The sequence below is a fragment of the Salmo salar genome, chromosome ssa04, assembly GCF_905237065.1.
Source record: "Salmo salar chromosome ssa04, Ssal_v3.1, whole genome shotgun sequence".
NCBI classification, from domain to species: domain Eukaryota; kingdom Metazoa; phylum Chordata; class Actinopteri; order Salmoniformes; family Salmonidae; genus Salmo; species Salmo salar.
The window spans coordinates 37,987,820-38,010,312 of NC_059445.1; the positions used below are offsets into that span (position 1 = coordinate 37,987,820).

At 41.8% G+C, this 22,493-nt stretch overlaps 1 protein-coding gene across 2 annotated transcripts in view; it reads left to right on the forward strand.

Annotated features, from left to right (window-relative positions):
• LOC106602941 (serine/threonine-protein kinase 26) overlaps positions 1 to 22,493 on the forward strand; it is a 24,552-nt gene continuing 2,059 nt past the window's right edge. For both annotated transcript variants that reach the window (XM_014195968.2, XM_014195969.2), the window contains exons 1-8: positions 1 to 469; positions 10,697 to 10,927; positions 21,048 to 21,104; positions 21,196 to 21,304; positions 21,460 to 21,617; positions 21,769 to 21,954; positions 22,082 to 22,230; positions 22,357 to 22,453. In XM_014195968.2, coding sequence (XP_014051443.1) covers positions 419 to 469; positions 10,697 to 10,927; positions 21,048 to 21,104; positions 21,196 to 21,304; positions 21,460 to 21,617; positions 21,769 to 21,954; positions 22,082 to 22,230; positions 22,357 to 22,453 — 1,038 coding nt within the window. In that variant the 5' untranslated portion in view covers positions 1 to 418. The remainder of the gene's footprint in view (positions 470 to 10,696; positions 10,928 to 21,047; positions 21,105 to 21,195; positions 21,305 to 21,459; positions 21,618 to 21,768; positions 21,955 to 22,081; positions 22,231 to 22,356; positions 22,454 to 22,493) is intronic.

Sequence of the window (22,493 nt, forward strand, 5' to 3'; positions counted from 1 at the left end):
TTGCATATGAACGCGCCATAAAGCCAGCCAGCCACATCAACGTAGTTCTGACAACAAGTCGTCGACTGCTTGCACTTTTGGATTGTATTTTTTACTAGCTTAATACACAGATGAATAGCCTGTCGTAACATCAAAGACATTGTTTTACAACTATAAATTAATGTTGAAACATCAAGATTGATGTCATGGAATAGTCAGTCGCCTGTTGTTTTGAAGTAGCTAGCCTAGCGTTAAGGCTGGGTGTGTAATGTCAGCTAGCTACGACGACTTTAGCAGTTAGCTACGTTTTTCAAAGGAAAATAGGTTGCTACCGTTAACTAGCGAATAATAAACCGCAAACTGGGTTGCCTGACGTTAGTTCGCTAGGCTAGTTATCTAAAACAAACGTTAATCGGTTGGTTTTCTGTTATTCCTTTGGATGCGGAAGATGGCCCAGTCACCGGTTGCGGTGCAAGTGCCTGGGATGCAGGTAAGTGGAGGCCTCCCAACTTTTTCAACAACAACCATTTCACGTTAAATAGCTTTCTTGCATTTAGTTGAGTAACGTCAGTTAGCAAGATTGCAGGACGTTGTTAGTGTGTAACTTCATAACTAGCTAGTTTACTAACGTTAGCGGCTGTAGTTAAGTTACTTAGCTAACTTAGCTAGTTTTGTATCCAGTTGGTGTATTGTTGCTAGACCGTTTTGCGAGCATGACACAAATCAGTTAGCTAACCAGCTTTATGAGCACTCAGGTATATGTCGGCAGTTCACAGGAAGGAATGACACGTCTGTCAACGTACGTTTAGCTACACGTACACTAATAATTTGATATTAAACTGATTATGGCAGTACAAGACCGAGTAACGTATGGAAATAGTCATGTACACACTTTACTCCGCTTATCTTAATCGGCGTAATGTCAAAATCAAAGTAAGCATACGCCGATTAAAACACCTGGTTTTCTGAACAATCTTTAGACTTATTAGGACACGTAACTAAACTCAACAGTTTAATCAGCGTTCCAGCGGTGTATTTGATCTGCACAAGACTTCGTAACCTATGCGTCCCAGTCGAAACAGTTCGCGCATATATTATCACGACGGTTTGGTGTTCGGCAGGGTTCAAGCACTTTTTTGTTGTTGTTGAGGCTTGCCGAAGTCAACTCCCCTTCGTCGGTGATTGGTTGACAGTAGGGATTCTTAAATGAAGTGTTTGTAGTTCAATGACAGATGACTCTTCCGTTCACGTTTGATCACGTGAGAAATACATAACCAAACGTCATAGTTAGACGTAAAATTGAACATGCGAAAATAAACTGATGACACTGACATGCCACCACTGCCAATGGCAGATCTGGGTTAATTGTGTGAATTATTAATTCGTTTCTCTGCCTTTTTTTGATATTTTTTTTAACGTTTGCAATGCATCAGTGCAGCAAGGTATGAATTTAGCCAATGTGATCATATCACACCAGAGCTAGGCTACATGTCACTCTCGCCATTCAAACTTCCCCTCCAGTTCATTGCCAATTTATAGTACAATATTTACATGTGTTGGGGGAAAGTGTATTCATCACCCCCATTGCTTCACTAAAATTGATCAATGGCTGATCATTAGGCTATGGACAGGTTGCGTGCATGTTTCTATTTTCTAATAGTTGTCAATTGTCTCTATATCCTCGTCAGTGGCGTAAAGTCGTTTTTTTGGGGGTATCTGTACTTTACTTTACTATTTATATTTTTGCCAACTTTTTGTTCACTACATTCCTAAAGAAAATAATGTACTTTTTACTCCCTAAATTCTCATTGACACCCAAAAGTACTCGTTACATTTTGAATGCTTAGCAGGACAGGAAAATGGTCGAATTCACGCACTTATCAAGAAAATACGTGGTCATCCCTACTGCCGCTGATATGGTGGACTCACTAAACACAAATGCATCATTTGTAAATTGTCTGAGCTGTGCCTGTGGCAAGCCGTACATTTAAAATAAGAAAATGGTGCCGTCTGCTTTGCTTAATATAAGGAATTTGAAATGATTTTTACTTTTGATACTTAAGTATATTTAGAACCAAATACTTTTACTTGAGTAACTTTCTATTAAGGTATCTACAGTGCGTTCGGAAAGTATTCAGACCCCTTGACTTTTTCCACATTTTGTTATGTTACAGCCTTATTAAAAAATGTATTATTTTTTTTTTAAATGCCCTCATCAATCTACACACTCCCCCATAATGACAAAGAGAAAACAGGCTTTTAGAAATGTGTGTGTATGTGTGTATATAAGTATTCAGACACTTTACTATGAGACTTGAAATTGAGCTCTGGTGCATCCTGTTACCATAGATCATCCTTGATGTTTATATAAATTGGGAGTCCACCTGTGGTAAATTCAATTGATTGGACATGATTTAGAAAGGCACACACCTGTTTATATAAGGTCCCACAGTTGACAATGTAAAAACCAAGCCATGAGGTCGAAGGACTTGTCCGTAGAGCTCCGAGACAGGATTGTGTCAAGGAACAGATTTGAGAAGGGTACCATAACATTTCTGCAGCATTTGAAGGTCCCCAACAACACAGTGGCCTCCATCATTCTTAAATGGGAGAAGTTTGGAACCAAGACTCTTCCTAGAGCTGGCTGCCCGGCCAAACTGAGCAATCGGGGGAGAAGAGCCTTGGTCAGGGAGGTGACCAATAATCCGATGGTCACTCTGACAGAGCTCCCGAGTTCCTCTGTGGAGATGGGGGAACCTTCCAGAAGGACCACCATCTCCGCAGCACTCCACCAATCAGGCCTTTTATGTTAGAGTGGCCAGACGGAAGCCACTCCTCAGTAAAAGGCAGATGACAGCCCACTTGGAGTTTGCCAAAAGGCACCTAAATGATACTGACCATGCGAAACAAGATTCTCTGGTCTGATGAGACCAAGATTGAACTCTTTGGCCTGAATGCCAAATGTCACGTCTGGAGGAAACCTGGCACCATCCCTACAGTGAAGCATGGTGGTGGCAGCATCATGCTGTCGGGATGTTTTTCAGCGGCAGGGACTGGGAGATTAGTTAGCATCGGGAAAGATTAACGGAGCATAGTATCGAGAGATCCTTGATGAAAACCTGCTCCAGAGCGCTCAGGACCTCAGACTGGGGCGAAGGTTCACCTTCCAACAGGACAACGACCCTTATCACACAGCCAAGACAATGCAGGAGTGGCTTCGCGACAAGTCTCTGAATGTTCTTGAGTGGCCCAGCCAGAGCTCGGACTTGAACCTGGTCGAACATCTCTGGAGAGACCTGAAAAAAGCTGTGCAGCGACGCACCCCATCCAACTTGACAGAGTTTGAGAAGATCTGCAGAGAAGAACGGGAGAAACTCCCCAAATACAGATGTGCCAAGCTTGTAGCGTCATACCCAAGAAGACTCGAGGCTGTAATTGCTGCCAGAGGTGCTTCAACAAAGTACTGAGTAACAGGTCTGAATACTTATATAAATGTAATATTTCATTATTATTATTTTTTTTATGCAAATGTATTACAATCATTATGGTGTGTGTGTAGATTGAATCAATTTTAGAGTGAGGCTGCAACGTAACAAAATGTGGAAAAAGTCAAGGGGTCTAAATACTTTCTGAATGTACTGTATACTTTCACTGAAGTATGACAATTGGGTACTTTTTCCACCACTGGTCCTCGTCAATTTATATGATGGGCTACATTGATTTAGCATTAATTTTGATATTCTACAGAAAGGATTTGAAGGCCAGGTTTTTAATGTTTTTGGGAAAGGACAAACAGGATTTGCTTATGTGTTTGAGTTAGATGTGCTGCAGGCAGCTTGGTTGATGGGTCCTTTTAGGTGGGTGGTGTGCATGTATGAGTTCACTAATTCCTTATGTCCATTCATACAGTTTACTAAAATAGGCCTAGCCTGTCTGGACTTCATCTCTTTAATCAGATAGGTTGTTGTTTTCTATGTCTTGTTGCAGAGTCAGCATATGTGCGAGGAATGACGACAGGTGCCAGTTTTGCGTTTTTTCTCATATTAAATGTGGTGCAACTGAATGAAACGTAGCCTAGCTCTCTTCATGATTCATCCGATAGGATGCATAGCCTATATCATATTTTCAGTAGTGTATTATTTTTCCAGTAATATATTATTTTTCTCTCATTACTGCGTCCTCTAGCCACTTTGAACAACATATTTCCATAGAGAATGACCACAGTAGCATTGGTGACGTTATGCGACTCGATCGGGGAAGTGGAGGGGAAACGCATCGGACTTGGTGGGAATGGTTTAGTGCGTCAAAATTGGAATCTGCATTTTCCCAGAATTCCTCTCCAATCTGACATTATTTAATTTGTATACTAGACTAATATTTAGAGGTAAAAACTTGAATAATAATAATAATAAAGTACTACTGATAATAACAAAGTGTAATAGCGAAGTTGCAGAGAAGCCCCTCCATGGCTTTGCCCACAGGATGATAAAGCCCCCATCCACAGGGCACGAGCGGTCACTGAATGGTTTGATGAGCATGAAAATGATATAAACCATATGCCATGGCCATCTCAGTCACCAGATCTCAACCCAATGGAAGGAACACTTATGGGAGATTCTGGAGCGGTGCCTGAGACGGCGTTTTCCACCACCATCAACTAAACACCAAATGATGGAATTTCTCGTGGAAGAATGGTGTTGCATCCCAGCAATAGAGTTTCAGACACTTGTAGAATCTATGCCAAAGTGCATTGAAGCTGTTCTGGCTCAGCCTGTTAAAGAGATTCACAAAGTCGTATTAAAGAGCATCTGTACTTTTTGTATACTTTTTAGCCAGAAGTTCTGAAAGTAGCGCTCATAAGCCAAAAGTGGTCCCAGAAAGTTGCGTACTACGTCACATATGTGCACCATGTCATTGCTCTTGCTCTGCTGTGTGTATCTTGCTCGCTGTCACTCAGATGGCGAGGGCCGGAAGCTCATTGGCTAGTACTTGAATTGCTAGGGGGCTGGCCCACGTGGGGGAAATGGCACAGCTTCCAGAAAAACGGTCTCTTTCAAACAAGGTATTTCTGTTTTTATTTTTAATACATTTCCCAAAATGTCTAAACCTTTTTTCGCTTTGTCATTATGGGGTATTGTGTGTAGATTGACGAGGGGGAAAAAATAATTTAATACATTTAGGAAAAGGCTGTAATGTGGAAAAGACAAGGGGTCTGAATACTTTCCGTGTGTGTGTGTGTGTATATATATATATATATATATATACATACTGACCAAAGACAGGGAATTTTTACTAGGATTTAATCCTAGTAAAAATTCCCTGTCTTTGGTCAGTTAGGATCACCACTTTATTTTAAGAATGTGAAATGTCAGAATAATAGTAGAGAATTATTTATTTCAGCTTTTATTGCTTTCATCACATTCCCAGTGGGTCAGAAGTTTACATGCACTCAATTAGTATTTGGTAGCATTTAAATTGTTTAACTTGGGTCAAACGTTTCAGGTAGCCTTCCACAAGCTTCCCACAATAAGTTGGGTGAATTGTGGCCCATTCCTCCTGGCAGAGCTGGTGTAACTGAGTCAGACTTGTAGGCCTCCTTGCTCGCACATGGTTTTTCAGTTCTGCCCACAAATGTTCTATAGGATTGAGGTCAGGGCTTTGTGATGGCCACTCCAATACCTTGACTTTGTTGTCCTTAAGCCATTTTGCCACAATTTTGGAAGTATATTGGGGTCATTGTCCTTTTGGAAGACCCATTTGTGACCAAATTTAACTTCCTGACTGATGTCGCTTCAATATATCCACATAATTGTCCTTTCTCATGATGCCATCTATTTTGTGAAGTGCACCAGTCCCTCCTGCAGCAAAGCACCCCCACAACATGATGCTGCCACCCTCGTGCTTCACGATTGGGATGGTGTTCTTCCGCTTGCAAGCGTCCCCCTTTTTCCTCCAAACATATTGATGGTCATTATGGCCAAACAGTTCTATTTTTGTTTCATCAGACCAGAGGACGATCTTTGTCCCCTGTGCAGTTGCAAACCGTAGTCTGGCTTTTTTATGGCAGTTTTGGAGCAGTGGCTTCTTCCTTGCTTAGCGGCCTTTCAGGTTATGTCGATATAGGACTCGTTTTACTGTGGATGTAGATACTTTTGTACCCGTTTCCTCCAGCATCTTCACAAGGTCCTTTGCTGTTGTTCTGGGATTGATTTGCACCTTTCGCACCAAAGTACGTTCATCTCTAGGAGACAGAACGTGTCTCCTTCTTGAGCGGTATGACGGCTGCGTGGTCCCATGGCGTTTATACTTGCATACTATTGTTGCTCCTGATGTACGTGGTACCTTCGGGTGTTTGGAAATTGCTCCCAAGGATGAACCAGACTTGTGGAGGTCTACAATTTCTTTTCTGAGGTCTTGGCAGATTTTTTTGATTTTCCGGTTATGTCAAGCAAAGAGGCAGTAAGTTTGAAGGTAGGCCTTGAAAAACATCCACAGGTACACCTCCAATTGACTCAAATGATGTCAATTAGCCTATCAGAAGCTTCTAAAGCCATGACATCATTTTCTGGAATTTTCCAAGGCACAGTCAACTCAGTGTATGTAAACTTCTGACCCAGTGGAATTGTGATACAGTGAATTATAAATGAAATAATCTGTCTGTAAACAATTGTTGGAAACATTACTTGAGTCATGCATAAAGTAGATGTCCTAACCGACTTGCCAAAACTATAGTTTGTTAACAAGTCATTTGTGGAGTGGTTGATACGCTTAGGTTGGAGTCATTAAAACGAGTTTATGTAAACGTCCGACTTCAACTGTATATAGAAAGGCACAGGTGTTTGCCTCTGGTCTACTGAAAGCATCTTTTGTGTATCCCTTGCCTTGGCAAATTATACATTGTTTGGGCTGCCATATGGTCACCGTTCATTAGATTTGGGACTTGAAATAGGCCTAAGCCACTAGCTACAACTGCTGTTCTGCATTTACAGCCTGTAATCTGATATGGATGAGAACATTTCAGTGCAATAACGTTACATCATTAGGTCTAGTCTCTGTCGTTGATGATTTGAACATTAGAGGGAAGATTGCTCCATGAGAAGAACCCTTGTGGGCGGAACTATGACATTACTTTACCAAAGTGAGATGTTGAAAGATTCCATGCTTTTTCAGTTATATTTTGTATACCAATTTATTAAATTGGGGATTAGGCTTTAGGTGTTTTCTATTTCAGTTTAGCCACACTTATCTAACACGTCTGAAATGTAACATATTATAAGGCAAGGAAAGTCAATTGTGACAAATATGAACATTCTCTCATTGTCCTATCTGCAGATTATTCTCTCCCTGCGAAGTTCTACTATGGTCATTGCAAAACATAGACATTAAGGCTACTTTGCAGAACTCCAGTACTCAAGCTGCCTTGTGCAACAGCAGGAAGGCTGCATTGATAAGAGGTGGTTGATATTAGTAATTTCCCTGGGGCTTTAGTAATGACGTTTGTTCACCATGCTTCATTGCTCTGGCAAATGAATTCCTAACTGCAGGATACCCACCTGTCTCTCTCCCTCCAGGGAGATCAGCAACTCCCTTGTGATTTCCTCTGTTTTCTCGTTTAGGCATTAGGCCTACCTGCAGTCCAAAGTCTGATGCTAAATCAGGTGGCAAGCCTTACTGTTTTGTGAGACTGGTATGATACTGGCAACAATGACCAGTAGCATTGGCCACATTGAAGTGTTCTGTCATCTTGAAGAGGGTGTAGCCTGAGAGGAAGTTTTCCTTACTCTTGTTTGCTGTGGGCAACACCCGAGTCTGCGCTAGGTTAGTTGTCAACACTGCATTGGAAACGGGTCCATGCACACGACGTGTGTATGTTAAATGTTGAGCATGCTGCCTGCATGTTCTTTCCAAAATATGCACAGGGGCCTATTCTCTTCAGCTTTTAGTTTTGAATCAGAATAGGCCTGTTGAATTTAGACAGCTAGCTTCCTCCCAACAAATTCTGTTGACTGAAGTTATTTCCAGCCAAACATGTTCTGCCATGTGGTGGTAACAAACTGATTAAGGTCCTGGCCTGGCCAGTCTCCAGATTAGTCTAGTGCTCACAGCTTTATCTGAGACAGAACGGTCTAGATGCATGAGACTTGGTGAAGGAGACCCTCTGTGAGACCTGGTGAAGGAGACCCTCTGTGAGACCCTCTGGCCCTCTGTGACGCCATGAGCCAGGCTCTGCCCAGACACTGACGCTGCTGCCATTCTAGGCAGTCCTGTCACACTGAAGCCCCACACACCCAAAGGTGACCAAAGACAAAGTCCTCTATTCCTGCCTCTGTGCCAACCTGCCAGACAGGGCTAGCGGAACGCCTCACCAATATCCAATGGTAGAGCGTGGCGCGAAATACAAATACCTTTTAAAAATGCTATAACTTCAATTTCTCAAACATATGACTATTTTACACCATTTTAAAGACAAGACTGTTGTTAATCTAACCACATTGTCCGATTTCAAAAATGCTTTACAGCGAAAGCAAAACATTAGATTGTCAGGAGAGTACCCTTCCAAAAATAATCACACAGCCATTTTCAAAGCAAGCATATATGTCACAAAAACCAAAACCACAGCTAAATGCAGCACTAACCTTTGATGATCTTCATCAGATGACACTCCTAGGACATTGTGTTATACAATACATGCATGTTTTGTTCAATCAAGTTCATATTTATATCAAAAAACAGCTTTTTACATTAGCATGTGATGTTCAGAACTAGCATACCCACCGCAAACTTCCGGTGAATTTACTAAATTACTCACGATAAACGTTTACAAAAAACATAATTATTTTAAGAATTATAGATTCAGAACTCCTTTATGCAATCGCGGTATCAGATTTTTAAATAGCTTTTCGGTGAAAGCACATTTTGCAATATTCTGAGTAGATAGCTCGGCCATCACAGGCTAGCTAATTTGACACTCACCAAGTTTGGTGCTCACTAAACTCAGATTTACTATAAGAAATTGGATTACCTTTGCTGTTCTTCGTCAGAATGCACTCCCAGGACTTCTACTTCAACAACAAATGTTGTTTTGGTTCGAAATAATCCATAATTATATTGAAATAGCTCTGTTTTGTTCGTGCGTTGAGGTCACTATCCGAAGGGTGCATTTCGTGACAAAAAATTTCAAAATATTCAATTACCGTACTTCGCAACATGTGAAACGCTGTTTAAAATCAATTTTTATGCTATTTTTCTCGTAAAATAGCGATAATATTCCAACCGGGCGACGTTATATTCATTCAAAGACTGAAAGAAAAACATGGAGTCGTCTCGTGGACGTGCATCTCCAGTGTCATTGTTCCCTGCCTGACCACTCACAAAAACTCCTGCTGTTTTTTGCCCAGAGACTGCAGAGACGTCATTCCACTTTCTGGCGCCTTCTGAGAGCCAATGGAAGCCTTAAATGTCACGTTACAGCAGAGATGCTGTATTTTTGATAGAGATGTCCCAGAAGGAGAATAAATTGTCAGACAGGGCACTTCCTGTCTGGAATCTTCTCAGGTTTTGGCCTGCCATATGAGTTCTGTTACACTCACAGACACCATTCAAACAGTTTTAGAAACTTTAGAGTGTTTTCTATCCAAATCTACTAATTATATGCATTTTCTAGTTTCTGGGCAGGAGTAGTAACCAGATTAAATCGGGTACGTTTTTTATCCGGCCGTGAAAATACTGCCCCCTATCCCAAACAGGTTAATAGTCAGGGCAGGGAGAGATCAAGGCTGGTGCCACTGACTTCCACCACTCTCTGTGCAGATTAATAAATTGGTGTTTCCCCTAGTATTTTTTTTCAGCAGCGGTGGCTACCAGTTTGCTGTTTTTAAAGCAAATTTCTTGCAATTCTACACATTTTTCCATGGGGCTGAGAAAAATAGCAGTTTTAAAGCAAATTTCCTGTAATTCTACAAATTTATCCATGATGTTCTTATGCCATCTGAGTGACTCAAACATTATAACCATATCAACGGGGGCCCCATGCCATGACATTTTTTGAATTTTAGATTCTTCCTGACTGTCTAGTTTTTATTTAGTTGGTTGTTAGTTCTCAAAGTTGATCTTTTTTCAAAAATGTATAGCTCCATTATCTTTTCCACGTACTTAGTTTTTTGGAGTGGAGGACATGATTTAGCAGCGGCGGACCACCGCTGCTAAATTAAAATATCGGAAACACTGAGAAATGCACTAGGGCATAAGTCTGTCTGTTGAACCTCATTTTCAGGTCAAAACACGTCTGCTTCCAAGTGAACTCAATGCCACACCCTTTCACCTTTGCTGTATTTGAAATGTCCCACATTTCGAACGAGGTTTGGCAATAATCTTCTCTTAAGCTTATCATTTATTTGGATCCAACAGGCTCTCTTTGCAAACATGCTTGTGGTTATCTAGTGATAGGTTACATTGCAACAACAGTGCAGATTAGGCTATATGGATTTTTCAAATTGGGTAGGCTATTCTTTTATAAAACAGTTGATCATCGGTTTTATATAGCCGGCCTATCAATAAACTATGTAGCCACACCGTTCAACGTTAAAGAAATGGCAACTTCCTGTTTGACTCATTCAGCAGTACAAACTAGTATCGTCGCCTGTTGAGGTGTCCTGGGGTAAGGAATGTTTTATTTTTTTGCCACATAACTGCTATGTCTCTGTCTCTGAATCTTCAGAACAGCCGGACAGACCCTGAGGAGCTGTTCACCAAGCTGGAGCGTATTGGGAAGGGCTCCTTCGGTGAGGTGTTCAAGGGCATAGACAACCGCACTCAGAATGTGGTTGCCATCAAGACCATAGACCTGGAGGAGGCTGAGGATGAGATCGAGGACATCCAGCAGGAGATCACCGTGCTCAGCCAGTGTGACAGCCCCTACGTCACAAAGTACTACGGCTCCTACCTCAAGGTAACACACACGCACACTGCAGTCGTCCCACCTCAAAAAAGCACCAGAAAGAGGATTTGACACCCACCGTCTCGGATTGTTCTGAAGTCGTTAATTGTTAGAAACATCAAATGAATATTCCTGAAAGATTTGGTTGAAATATAATTTGATATCTGAGAAATTAAGATAATTGATTGCACCCAAATTGGCTTTTTATTTATTTATTGGTTTCATATAATCGTCCACAAATATAGAACCTTACATCCGATTTGGATCATAAGTTTTCCTAACAATGAGTAAGACATGAGGAATCCAATAAAAATGATCAAAAGCCCTCCATGGACCCCCCCACCCCCCCCCACCCCCCATCCCACCCCAACAACCAGTATACAGTATCAGTTCTCTGTCTGATAAGTAGTATGGAGCTGTGGCTTGGAGTATTGCTTTTTTATCCTATGTGTTTTCTGTAAGTATATGGCATAGCCAGCCAAGTAGAAAATGTAGCCAGCCAGGGAGTTCCGGGCTGGGGGGGCCATGCCCGTGCAACATTTTTTAAATAAAGATAATACATAAAAAAATTAATTAAAAAAAGTCTGATTGCGCTCTATTTTGGTGGCCTCTGGTAAATTCTAATGCCTTGATTCTGTCCGAAATACACAGCTAAATTATTGAATACTTTAGCGACTTTACATCCTAGATTGGTAAAATGAGTTGTGGTATTGAGTAGAAAACATGACTTTACAAAATTACTGAAAATGTATGAATTCAGTGTGTTAGTTGTTTTGGATATCATCCTATATGATCAGAACTATTTTCTCAAGTAAAATGACCTTTTTAACATTAAACCTGTCACCTCTTGAGGCTATGTGGGACGCTAGCGTGCCACCCGTGGTGCACCCTATCAACAGCAGGTGCATTTCAAGAGCGGCAAATTTGAAACCAAATAAATGTCAAAATTCACATTTTTCAAACATACAACTATCTTACACCCTTTGAAAGATAAACATCTCCTTAATCTAACCACGTTGTCCGATTTCAAAAAGGTTTTACGGCGAAAGCATAAAGTTAGATTATGTTAGGAGAGTACATTGACAATAGCTGTGTGTAATGTTTTGTCAATTCAAAGACAGGCGTCACCAAAACCATAAAACCAGCTAAAATGATGCACTAACCTTTGACAATCTCCATCAGATGACACTCCTAGGACATTATGTTAGACAATGCATGCATTTTTAGTTCTATCAAGTTCATATTTATATCCAAAAACAGCGTTTTACTATGGCGTTGATGTTCAGGAAATCGTTTCCCTTCAATAACCGGCAGTCAAGTCAGCACCACAAATTAAATAATTAAAATTAGAAAACATTGGTAAAATATTATATTGTCATTTAAAGAATTATAGATTTACATCTCTTGAACGCAATCGACTTGCCAGATTTAAAAATAACCTTACTGGGAAATCACACTTTGCAATAATCTGAGCACTGCGCCCAGAAAAATACGCTTTGCGATACAGACTAACCGCCATGTTGGAGAGATCTAAAATCGAAAATACTATGTAAATAATCCATTACCTTTGATTCTCTTCATCAGATGTCACTTCCAGGAATCCCAGGTCCATAACGAATGCAGTTTTGTTCAAAAAAGCTCATCATTTATGTCCAAAAAGCTCCGTGTTGTTAGCACATGATCTAAGCCCGCCGGACTTCACTTCATGAACGAGGGGAAAAAATATATTTACGTTCGTTCAAACATGTCAAACGTTGTATAGCATAAATCATTAGTGCCTTTTTAAACCAGAACATGAATAATATTCAAGGTGGACGAATGCATTCTCTTTTAAAACGTATTGGAACGAGGGTACCCAACATGACCTCGCGCGCCAGAGTCTAATCGGCCATCACCGTTCCAAGGCTCTTGTTCGGTCAGATCTCACAGTAGAAGACTCAAAACACTTTGTAAAGGCTGGTGACATCTAGTGGAAGCAATAGGAAGTGCCAAAACATTAATCAGCCCCTGTGTGTTTCAATGGCATAGGCTTAAAGGTAATTCAACACATCAGGTATCCACTTCCTGTCAGAATCTGTCTCAGGGTTTTGCCTGCCAAATGAGTTCTGTTATACTCACAGACACCATTCAAACAGTTTTAGAAACTTTAGGGTGTTTTCTATCCATATATAATAAGTATATGCATATTCTAGTTACTGGGTAGGATTAGTAACCAGATTAAATTGGGTACGTTTTTTTATCCAGCCGTGAAAATACTGCCCCCTAGCCCCAACAGGTTAATCATATTTACAGTTTTACCTTAAAATATGAATAAATTGCCACAATGATGTTTGTTCTTCAAATTATGTATTTTATATGCTCTGTTGCTGTGGACACTTAGGGTAAGGAAACAAATGTAATTTGGGTGAACTATCCCTTTAACAGTTCGGCCTATCAATCACTGTGGGTGGGATTGTCAGGGAGGGGGCAGGATGTTTGAGTCACAGTTGGTAGGGTTTTAGACCTGTCAATCAATCACTGTGGGTTTGACTTTGAGGGAAGGCAGTAGATTAGTAATCTACTCAGAAAAAGGAGTCTACTCTTTCAATTTGATTTGTGGCAAAAAGCTAAAAAAGGTTGTGTTCTGTCAAGTAAACATGGATTCCCTGTTGAGAAACAATATAGAATGGCATATTGTAGCACACAATTTCAGGGGGAGGAAGTAGGGCTGTGGTCGTGAAATTTTGTCAGCCGGTGATTGTCAAGCAAATAACTGCCAGTCTCACGGTAATTAACATAAACACATTTAGCATCTCCTGGTCTACAAGCCGCTGATGCAGACCTTTGGAACATCTCCATTTAAATCCATGTTGCCTACACCATCACAATAAATCCATTATTTTAGACCGGGCTAAAGAAACATGATATGATGAAAATGTAGTCTATTTCAGAACAGAATAGTATACTCTGAGTTGGCCTTATGTTAGGTCCTGATCTGGCTATGTCATATGGCTGATGGCTACAATAGATCATTTAGCTGACAAGATTAGCTTAGAATTCCGTGGCATTTTTTTGATATTATGAAGATTACAATTGAACATAGCTGAATAAAATATAAATAATATTTTCTCCAAGCGATTTGAGGGAGTGCGCACATGCAGCTATTCTGTGTTGAGCGGTTAACAAAGAAACAGGAACTCCTATATGCTTAATTTTAGAGTTATTTATGTTACTTTAGTTGTGATACAAACGTTGGGCTATATGTTTTGATTTTTAGTACATTCTATGGCTACATGATGCGACTAATGATGATTTGAAAAAAGTCACATGAAAGGCATGAGCTCTGCTTAGTTTTTTTGCTCAGGCTGTACACACTTCATCAGTCTCTCATTCACAATTAGACAAGCACTTGATAATGCCTCGAATTTCCCGGAGGCATCCCCTTTTGTGGCCGTAATGCCCCCTAAAAGAATCCATGCCTTTTGCTGCCAGTGGCCGTTGTGCCCATGGGTTGAATACAATAATTAATTATAATTCCCTTCTCCCGGCTGCGTGCTCCAAAGCACCTCTCACTCACATGGCTCTCTGTCACGTGATCGGGTCTTTCTCACAGGCTACAAGTGAAGGATGCAACTGCGCGCGTCCTTATCCAAATCCGTGGCGCATATTTAAGATATGGAAAGAACTGTCTACATTTACTTTTCGTCAGCTAACAAGATGAGTATGCCTAATGAACAGCAAAAATCTACTATCCCCAATAGTCCAAAAGTTGACCTATTCTGTGCAAGGAATAAATATTCCAAACAGTTGTGGGATGCGATGCATTAGCATCAAAAACTTTTTTAAGCAATGAGACTGACACAACAGATGAGAACATTTAGCTTAAAACTTTGGTAAACTATTCTGGTATTTCTTCACATTATAAGCGCAGCAATGCACACACGGCAGTAGGCTATATGCGTGAGTATACCATTAGTGGGAAAACGGCATTCTCAAAGTGACCGCAAATGCGATTATACATGTAATGCAGTTATTATCAAGGTGCATTTTTCTGGTGAAAATAATCTTCTCCCAACTTGAAACTCGCGATGCGTATGTTTGCCAGTTAGGCTCTACACCCATTGTAAAGCGGATTAGGGTGCTTAATTTTAAGACGTTATTTGGCCTCTTCAGTTGTGATACAAACCTCATCAAAACATATAGCACTATGGGCTAGGCTACATGAGGTCACAAAAAAAGGCATGGACTGTTTTTTGCCTTAATCCACACAAGCTGGGCATCATTCACAAGTGGTAATAATACAGCGCGTTCGGAAAGTATTCAGACCCCTTGACTTTTTCCACATTTTGCTACGTTACAGCCTTATTCTTAATTTTTTACCTTGTCAATCTACACACAATACCACAATGACAAAGCAAAACGTTTTTTTTTTACACTTTTGCAAATTTATAATAAAAAAATAAAACTCAGTCAAAAGTTTGGACGCATAGTAGAATAATAGTGAAGACATCAGAACTATGAAATGACACACGTTTTATATTTGAGATTCTTCAAAGTAGTCCCCCTTTGCCTTGATGACAACTTTGCACACTCTTGGCATTCCCTCAACCAGCTTCATGAGGTAGTCACCTGGAATGCATTTCAATTAAGTCTATTACTTTAAGACATGAAGTCCAGTCACTTTGAAAGTTTCTTCAAGTGCAGTCACAAAAACCACCAAGCGCTATGAGGAAACTGGCTCTCATGAGGACCGCCACAGAAAAGGAAGCCCCAGAGTTACCTCTGCTGCCAGGGACGGACTGGGGATGAAAAAGTCAGAATAAAATAAACATTTTCTACCTCAAATTAGACATTTCTGCAGCTCACTTCTCTCAGCAATGCCATCTATAACCAGGTCACTGTCCAGGGCCATTTAAACATCTCGCTCGGTGAGCATAAAAGCCTCCAGGTGCTGTTGAGTGCTCCTGAGCATACTCTTGATGAATTTCAGAGTAGAGAAGCTCCGCTTGCAAGCTACCTGGGTTATTGACAGGGTAAGTAGGAACTTGTAAGCAAGGCCCAGAATGTGGTACGCGTCAGTCAATAGGTTGTACTGACAAAAAATACGGTAGCAACACACTGGACAGTCCTTGCAAGATGAACAGCTCTTGTTCACCATCTCCACCTCGTCTTAATTTCCTTCAGGTCCATGATCCTCCATAGTCCAGGTTGTGTATTCTTCAAATCCATATTGTTTAAACCTAGACTCATGAGCTCACTCTGTAAATTGGCCACCGTTGCTCTGCTGTCAAAATTTGATCAAACATTTGCTTAGTTCTTGAAGGGCTGTCTGTGGAAGGCCACTGGCACTGGATGTTATCTGACTAAAGTTTTTAGGGTCCAGAAGAGCCATGTCCGCATACAAAGTGCCATTACTCAGAAATCGCCGATGGATGCTATCTATAACTATATATCCAGAATTTGAGTATGGACACCAATCCTGTATGCGCACTCTGCCCCAGTAAAAGTCTCATCTTGTGCCATCTCTCCAGGAATGTTTTTCTTCTTTCGAGCCCTTTTCATTTAACTCCAGCTCTGTTTCCTCATCCTGTTCCTGCAACTTCCTGTTGGCCCACTGAACAAATGTGTCTGCAGTTGCCTTGACTTTTTCAAAATCTCCTGCCATTCCTTTCAGCTGCTCCTCTGTAGACACAACCATACGCAGACGGAATGTCCATTCCACTTGTTTGAAGATATTTTGGGACTGGTGAGGTGACCTGAAATATTCTGAGGAATATCTGAGCTGTAAGTATTGTTTCATACTTCAGCAACCCCTCAATGTATCCTTGTGCCTTGACCCGTGCAGTAGTGTTGATGTTTTTCTGAACTTGTATGGTTGAAAGAGTGAGAAGGACATCAACATACAGACCCTCATCTGGATTTCCAAAAGCTCCAAAGACCTTCTTTAAGGTACTGTCTTTATCCCACCAGCGTGTCTCTCCAATTGGAGCAAGACTTCTGTGTCTTGGGTCCTTGCTCTCCTTTTCCCAAATGTTCATCCTCTGGTAGGATTCACAGAAGAACAGAGCAATGTTGTTAATGAGAGAGAAAAAAGTGACCCACTTACCAAGACACGCTCTGTTGTCTGCCAAAACGAGGTTCAAAATGTGTTCATAGCACCACACATGCACTTAATTGTTGGCATTTGCAGAGAGCAGGGCAGAGAAGCCTTTATACTGGCCTTACTGGAGGCTGCATCAGTGGAATTGCCAATGCACTTGCTGATGTCAAGCATGTTTTCCAGCACTTCACACAGTACCTGGACAAAGTATTGTCCAGTGGATGCCTCGCATTTCACCACAGCCACAAGCCTCTCATGGATGATGTTCGACATATATCTGACTATGACAGAGCATTGATCTTGTTTTGTAATGTCCTGCGTAGTGTCAATCTGGATTGAAGACATACCAGCTTCCTGGATTTCACTTGCTATGGTGGCCTGTATTGTGTGTTGGATGGCGATAATGACGTTATTGATGGTAGTCTTTGATAAGAGTGATTAGAGAGCCTCCGCCCCCTCTTGACCCAGACTCATGCAGTTTTTTTGCTTTTCTCTATGCAGGCAGAGAATGCTCTTTCATACACAGGTCGTACTTTCCCAGCAGAAAGTTGCCATGGTCAATGCTGCTGTCATTTAGCGTATAAGCTGCTTCAGACTGCATGCCTCTGTAGCTCAGACCCCTCTTGCCTATGACTTTAAAACAACGTCTATAATGCGCTCTAGCACTTGCCTTCTATGAGCAGACATCTGACTGCCGATGAGCAGGCTCTCAATGTTACCGTCGGAGGACCTTAGAAAGTATGCCTCTGCATAACCTCTATGCATAACGCTCTTCTCATGTTCTCCCACTGTCTGATGGATCTGCTTCCAGTCTGCCATTCCATTCATGAAAGGGCTGTTCTCTGTGGGCTTTGCAAATGCCGTACAAAGGAAGCAGAATAAAGCATGGTTCTTTTCGCTGTATGACAGCCACTTCCTGTTGGTCCCATTTTTTTTACAAAAGAAAACCTTCTGCAACACAGACTTCACACTTTTGTTGGGGGTGGAAACTAAAAAAAAAACATCTAGGTCACCTGACTTCAGCCTCTTTAAAATAATCAAAATTTAGAGTGGCATTGGTATCCTGACTCCGGTCCAGTCCACATCTGTCCACTGCAGATGCACTATCCTCAACCTGGATGAGTAATTAGTATAATATTATAACATTAAATGAAAAGTATAATGTTAATATAATAGTATAATGTTAGTATATTCATATAATTTCATATAATATTAATTCCAATTGGATAATACAGCAGTTTAAGAAATGGACAACCAACATTTTATAATTTTTGTAGCTTTTGTTCCGTCCTTAAATCCTTGTCTCTAATTGGTTAATGCTAAGTACTAACAATGAGTTCAACATTTCCAAAGTTTGCTGTAGCACGTCAACCTTTTTTTAATGTCCCGCCCCATCCAGGCTGTGATTGGTTGGTTCACGAAAAGTGACATTGACGAGAGCTTGTTTCAACAAAAGGCACCCGATATAGCTGAATAACCAGCTAGCCAAACCCAAACATTGCTTGTTCTATCCCTATTGTCTTCTGTCTTACCGCTTCAGCTGCAAAACCTTGGCTAACAGTTGAACTGGTATCGCTGGGCTCAATGGGCTGCTCTCTCTCCTCTCTGCTGCCAGTGCCTTCGGGCTCATTAGGGTGAGTGACTGGTAACGGCGCCAAATTAATCATTTATTTTAAAACATTTGGCTGCATCAGCCTCAAGGGACGTCAACCTCTTCTCTCTCTACTTTTCAGCACCACCTTTACATTATTTCTCTTTTTGTTTGTCCGTCTTGCTCCACTCGACTATTAATCCAAATGTCACCACTTAACAGAGATGGGGAAAGGGGCGGGGCCCAGGTAAAGTTAGAATGGACTGGACCAAAAGTAATTGGCTGGGGGGGGAGAGGCTGACAGATGTAATACCCAACCAGAGTGGCAGAGGGCTGGCAGCCCACTCGCCTGGGCCAGTCAGACATACAGCACTTGGTTATTTTTATTTAAGCGGGGGGGTGGGGTTATTTATATTTTGCTTTGCTCAGGCCCAAATTGTCAAGCGGCCCACCGGGAAAACTCCCGGCGCGCCAGATGGCCAGTCCGTTATTGTCTGCTGCAGAGGATAAGTTCATTAGAGTAAATAAGAATTTGTTCTTAACTGACTTTCCTGGTTAAAATAAATATAAAACATTTTAAAAAGTAACACATCTCAGCATCAACTGTTCAGAGGAGACTGCGTGAATCAGGCCTTCATGGTCGAATTGCTGCAAAGAAACCACTACTAAAGGACACCAATAAGAGGAAGAGACTTGCTTGGGCCAAGAAACACGAGAAGCATGGTGGTGCTTTGCTGGTGACACTGAATTCAAGGCACACTTAACCAGCATGGCTACCACAGCATTCTGCAGTGATACGACATCCCATTTGGTTGCGCATAGTGGGACTATCATTTGTTTTTCAACAGGACAATGACCCACCACACCTCCAGGCTGTGTAAGGGCTATTTGACCAAGGAGAGTGATGGAGTGCCGCATCACCCGACCTGAACCAAATTGAGATGGTTTGGGATGAGTTGGACCCAGAGTACAGGAAAAGCCACCAACAAGTGCTCAGCATATGTGGGAACTCCTTCAAGACTGTTGGACAAGCATTCCAGGTGAAGCTGATTGAGAGAATGCCAAGAAAGCTGTCATCAAGGCAAAGGGTGACTACTTTGAAGAACCTAAAATATATTTAGATTTAACTTTTTTTTTGATGTCTTCATTATCAATTATTGTTCTACAATGTAGAAAACAGTAAAAATAAAGAAAAACCCTTGAATGAGCAGGTGTCCAAACCTTTGACTGATACTGTATTTATTGAATATTATGTGAACCCCAAAAATTCAAATGGCCAATTGAGTACAATTAATTTAATTTCTCAGCGATCAAATTACGTTATGTAAAGCTTTGTTTCACAGTTGCGAGTGTAATCGGCTACAATTCAAAAGGTGTTGATTGTCTGTTCCTTAAACGGTAACGACTCAATCCGTACCATTAGAAATACAGTGACGCTAAACAGAAGAACCCTCTTTTGCTATGTTACAATACCTGTATTTCTAGAAGAGAGGGTGAACGTGACCCACCCCTGAAATGTTTGCTGAGAGCGGTGTGGCTTGATGAATGCCAGATTTTCCACCTTTCACTCTAAGTATGCTCTTGTTCTACAGCCCACCTTCTCCCTCGTGCCTCAATCTGGAGCATCGCGTGATTTATATGCATCAGTTAAGGAGTCTTATTGGATGATCTCCCAATATGTTTGAAGTGGACAAATCCCAAGCCTCGCACATGTCGGGACTTGGGTTGAGGGCATTGGTGAGGATCCGCATACAGTAGGTTATTTCTATTTGCGCATAAGACATTCTGCATGGAAAACATGTTCACAGCCACGTGTGGCTCCCGCATGAGGTTGAAATGAAAATCATCGGAGTGGCTGGGGATCTGACTTTTCTGGACCCCTCTTCCCGGAAGTGAAAGGTCCCGAAGCGACTGCGCATGTGCGGAATTCTACTTATATACACAGTCTCTGCTTTCCTCGTAGAGGACAGGCTACTCTGGTGAATGGCGCTCGTTTTAATAAAGTTAAATCAAAGATAAAAAATGACTGCAAAGTCATATATAATGATAGTATTGTACATGAGAACCGACTATAATAGTATAGCGTTACTGTAAGACAAAACACCACGTGTATTATGAGATTTTAGAATGATTGTGCGAATGGTGGCATCTTTCTGAACAGCGTGCGCAACTAAGCAAAATATGGGCATAACCTAAAGATTTAAATGCATATTCCCATGAAACCGATCAGATGGAGATCAGATGGTCGGCAATGCAAATGCTGCATGGACGTTTTCACCGGTAAAACAGTGAGAAATGTGAAGGAAGGGTGACAACAGTAGCCTAGAGGTAAAGAAACGGGTACAGAACATGATACAAATCTTTCCCGGGGGGCGGAACTGGGGGGGGTTTACCTACGGCACCTCGGCCTAAAATCATGTCTAATGGTTCCCTCTTTTCTACCTCTCTCTCTCTCTGTACAGGGCAGTAAACTATGGATCATTATGGAGTACCTTGGTGGTGGCTCTGCTCTGGACCTGGTAAGAGTTACAATATGTCAGTGTTTTTTCACCCCCCCCCTGTCTGTTGGTGGGTTTGCGTATGTGTGCTCACAGTATGTCTTGTGTCTAGCTGCGAGCAGGGGCATTTGATGAGTTTCAGATTGCGACCATGCTGAAGGAGATCTTGAAGGGCCTGGACTACCTCCACTCTGAGAGGAAGATTCACAGGGACATCAAAGGTGTGTGTGTGTGTGTGTGTGGGTGGAATATCTTCCGTAGAGACGAGCTGCAGTATTAGGGTTAATGTAGTCTAGCTCTTGTGCCAGTAGTGTGTCATGTATTGATTTCACTCATTGCTGTTGACATGATCATGGTTGTGTGTGGGGTTTGGCAGCGGCCAACGTGCTCCTGTCCGAGTTTGGCGAAGTGAAGCTGGCAGACTTTGGCGTGGCGGGCCAGCTGACAGACACCCAGATCAAACGGGAGACGTTCGTGGGCACGCCCTTCTGGATGGCCCCCGAGGTCATCCAACAGTCTGCCTACGACTCCAAGGTTAGCAGCTTTCTGTTCTCTTCTGTGTTTAGTGGAGGGTACTTGGAATTGAAGGCGTGTCCTCTTTTCATGACATAGACATGCTGTCAAATCCCGCAAACTTACTTTCACGGAATTCCAGTCCCTCGCTAACACATTCGCCCTCCTCCAGGCTGATATTTGGTCTCTGGGCATTACTGCCATCGAGCTGGCCAAGGGTGAGCCTCCCAACTCAGACATGCACCCAATGCGGGTCCTCTTCCTCATACCAAAGAACACCCCACCCACCCTCAGCGGAGACTTCTCCAAGACCTTCAAAGAGTTTATAGACTCCTGCCTCAACAAAGACCCTTCATTTGTAAGTACAAGGCCTGAGCACTTTGTCTTTTATTTCTCATAGTTCCATTACTTGACGATCTTGCGTTATTTAGGGGTAGTCCATGGTTGGCCTGCCTTTAATTGTGGGCCAATATTCCCCTTTATAGAGGCCAACAGCTAAGGAGCTTCTGAAGCACAAGTTCATAGTGAAGAATGCCAAGAAGACGTCCTACCTCACTGAGCTGATAGACCGGTTGAAACGCTGGAAAGCTGAGGGACACAGTGACGGAGACTCCAGCTCGGAAGACTCTGACTCGTGAGTAGTGAAGGCTCTAAACATTGTACCCTTGACTAAGAGTTGGTAAAGGTTTGATCTGAGACCCTGTCTGAATTACAGTAACATTAAACCTGTGGATAATCCTATCTGTTGTGTGTCTCCCAGGGAGTCCAGCAACAAGGAGAACGACTCCTCCCAGTCAGGCTGGTTCTTTACTACTGTTCGCAAGAAGAAAGACCCGAATAATGTGTCCAATGGAACGGTGAGTTGGCCTGAGTGGGAGGACAAGGAAGTGAATGTAA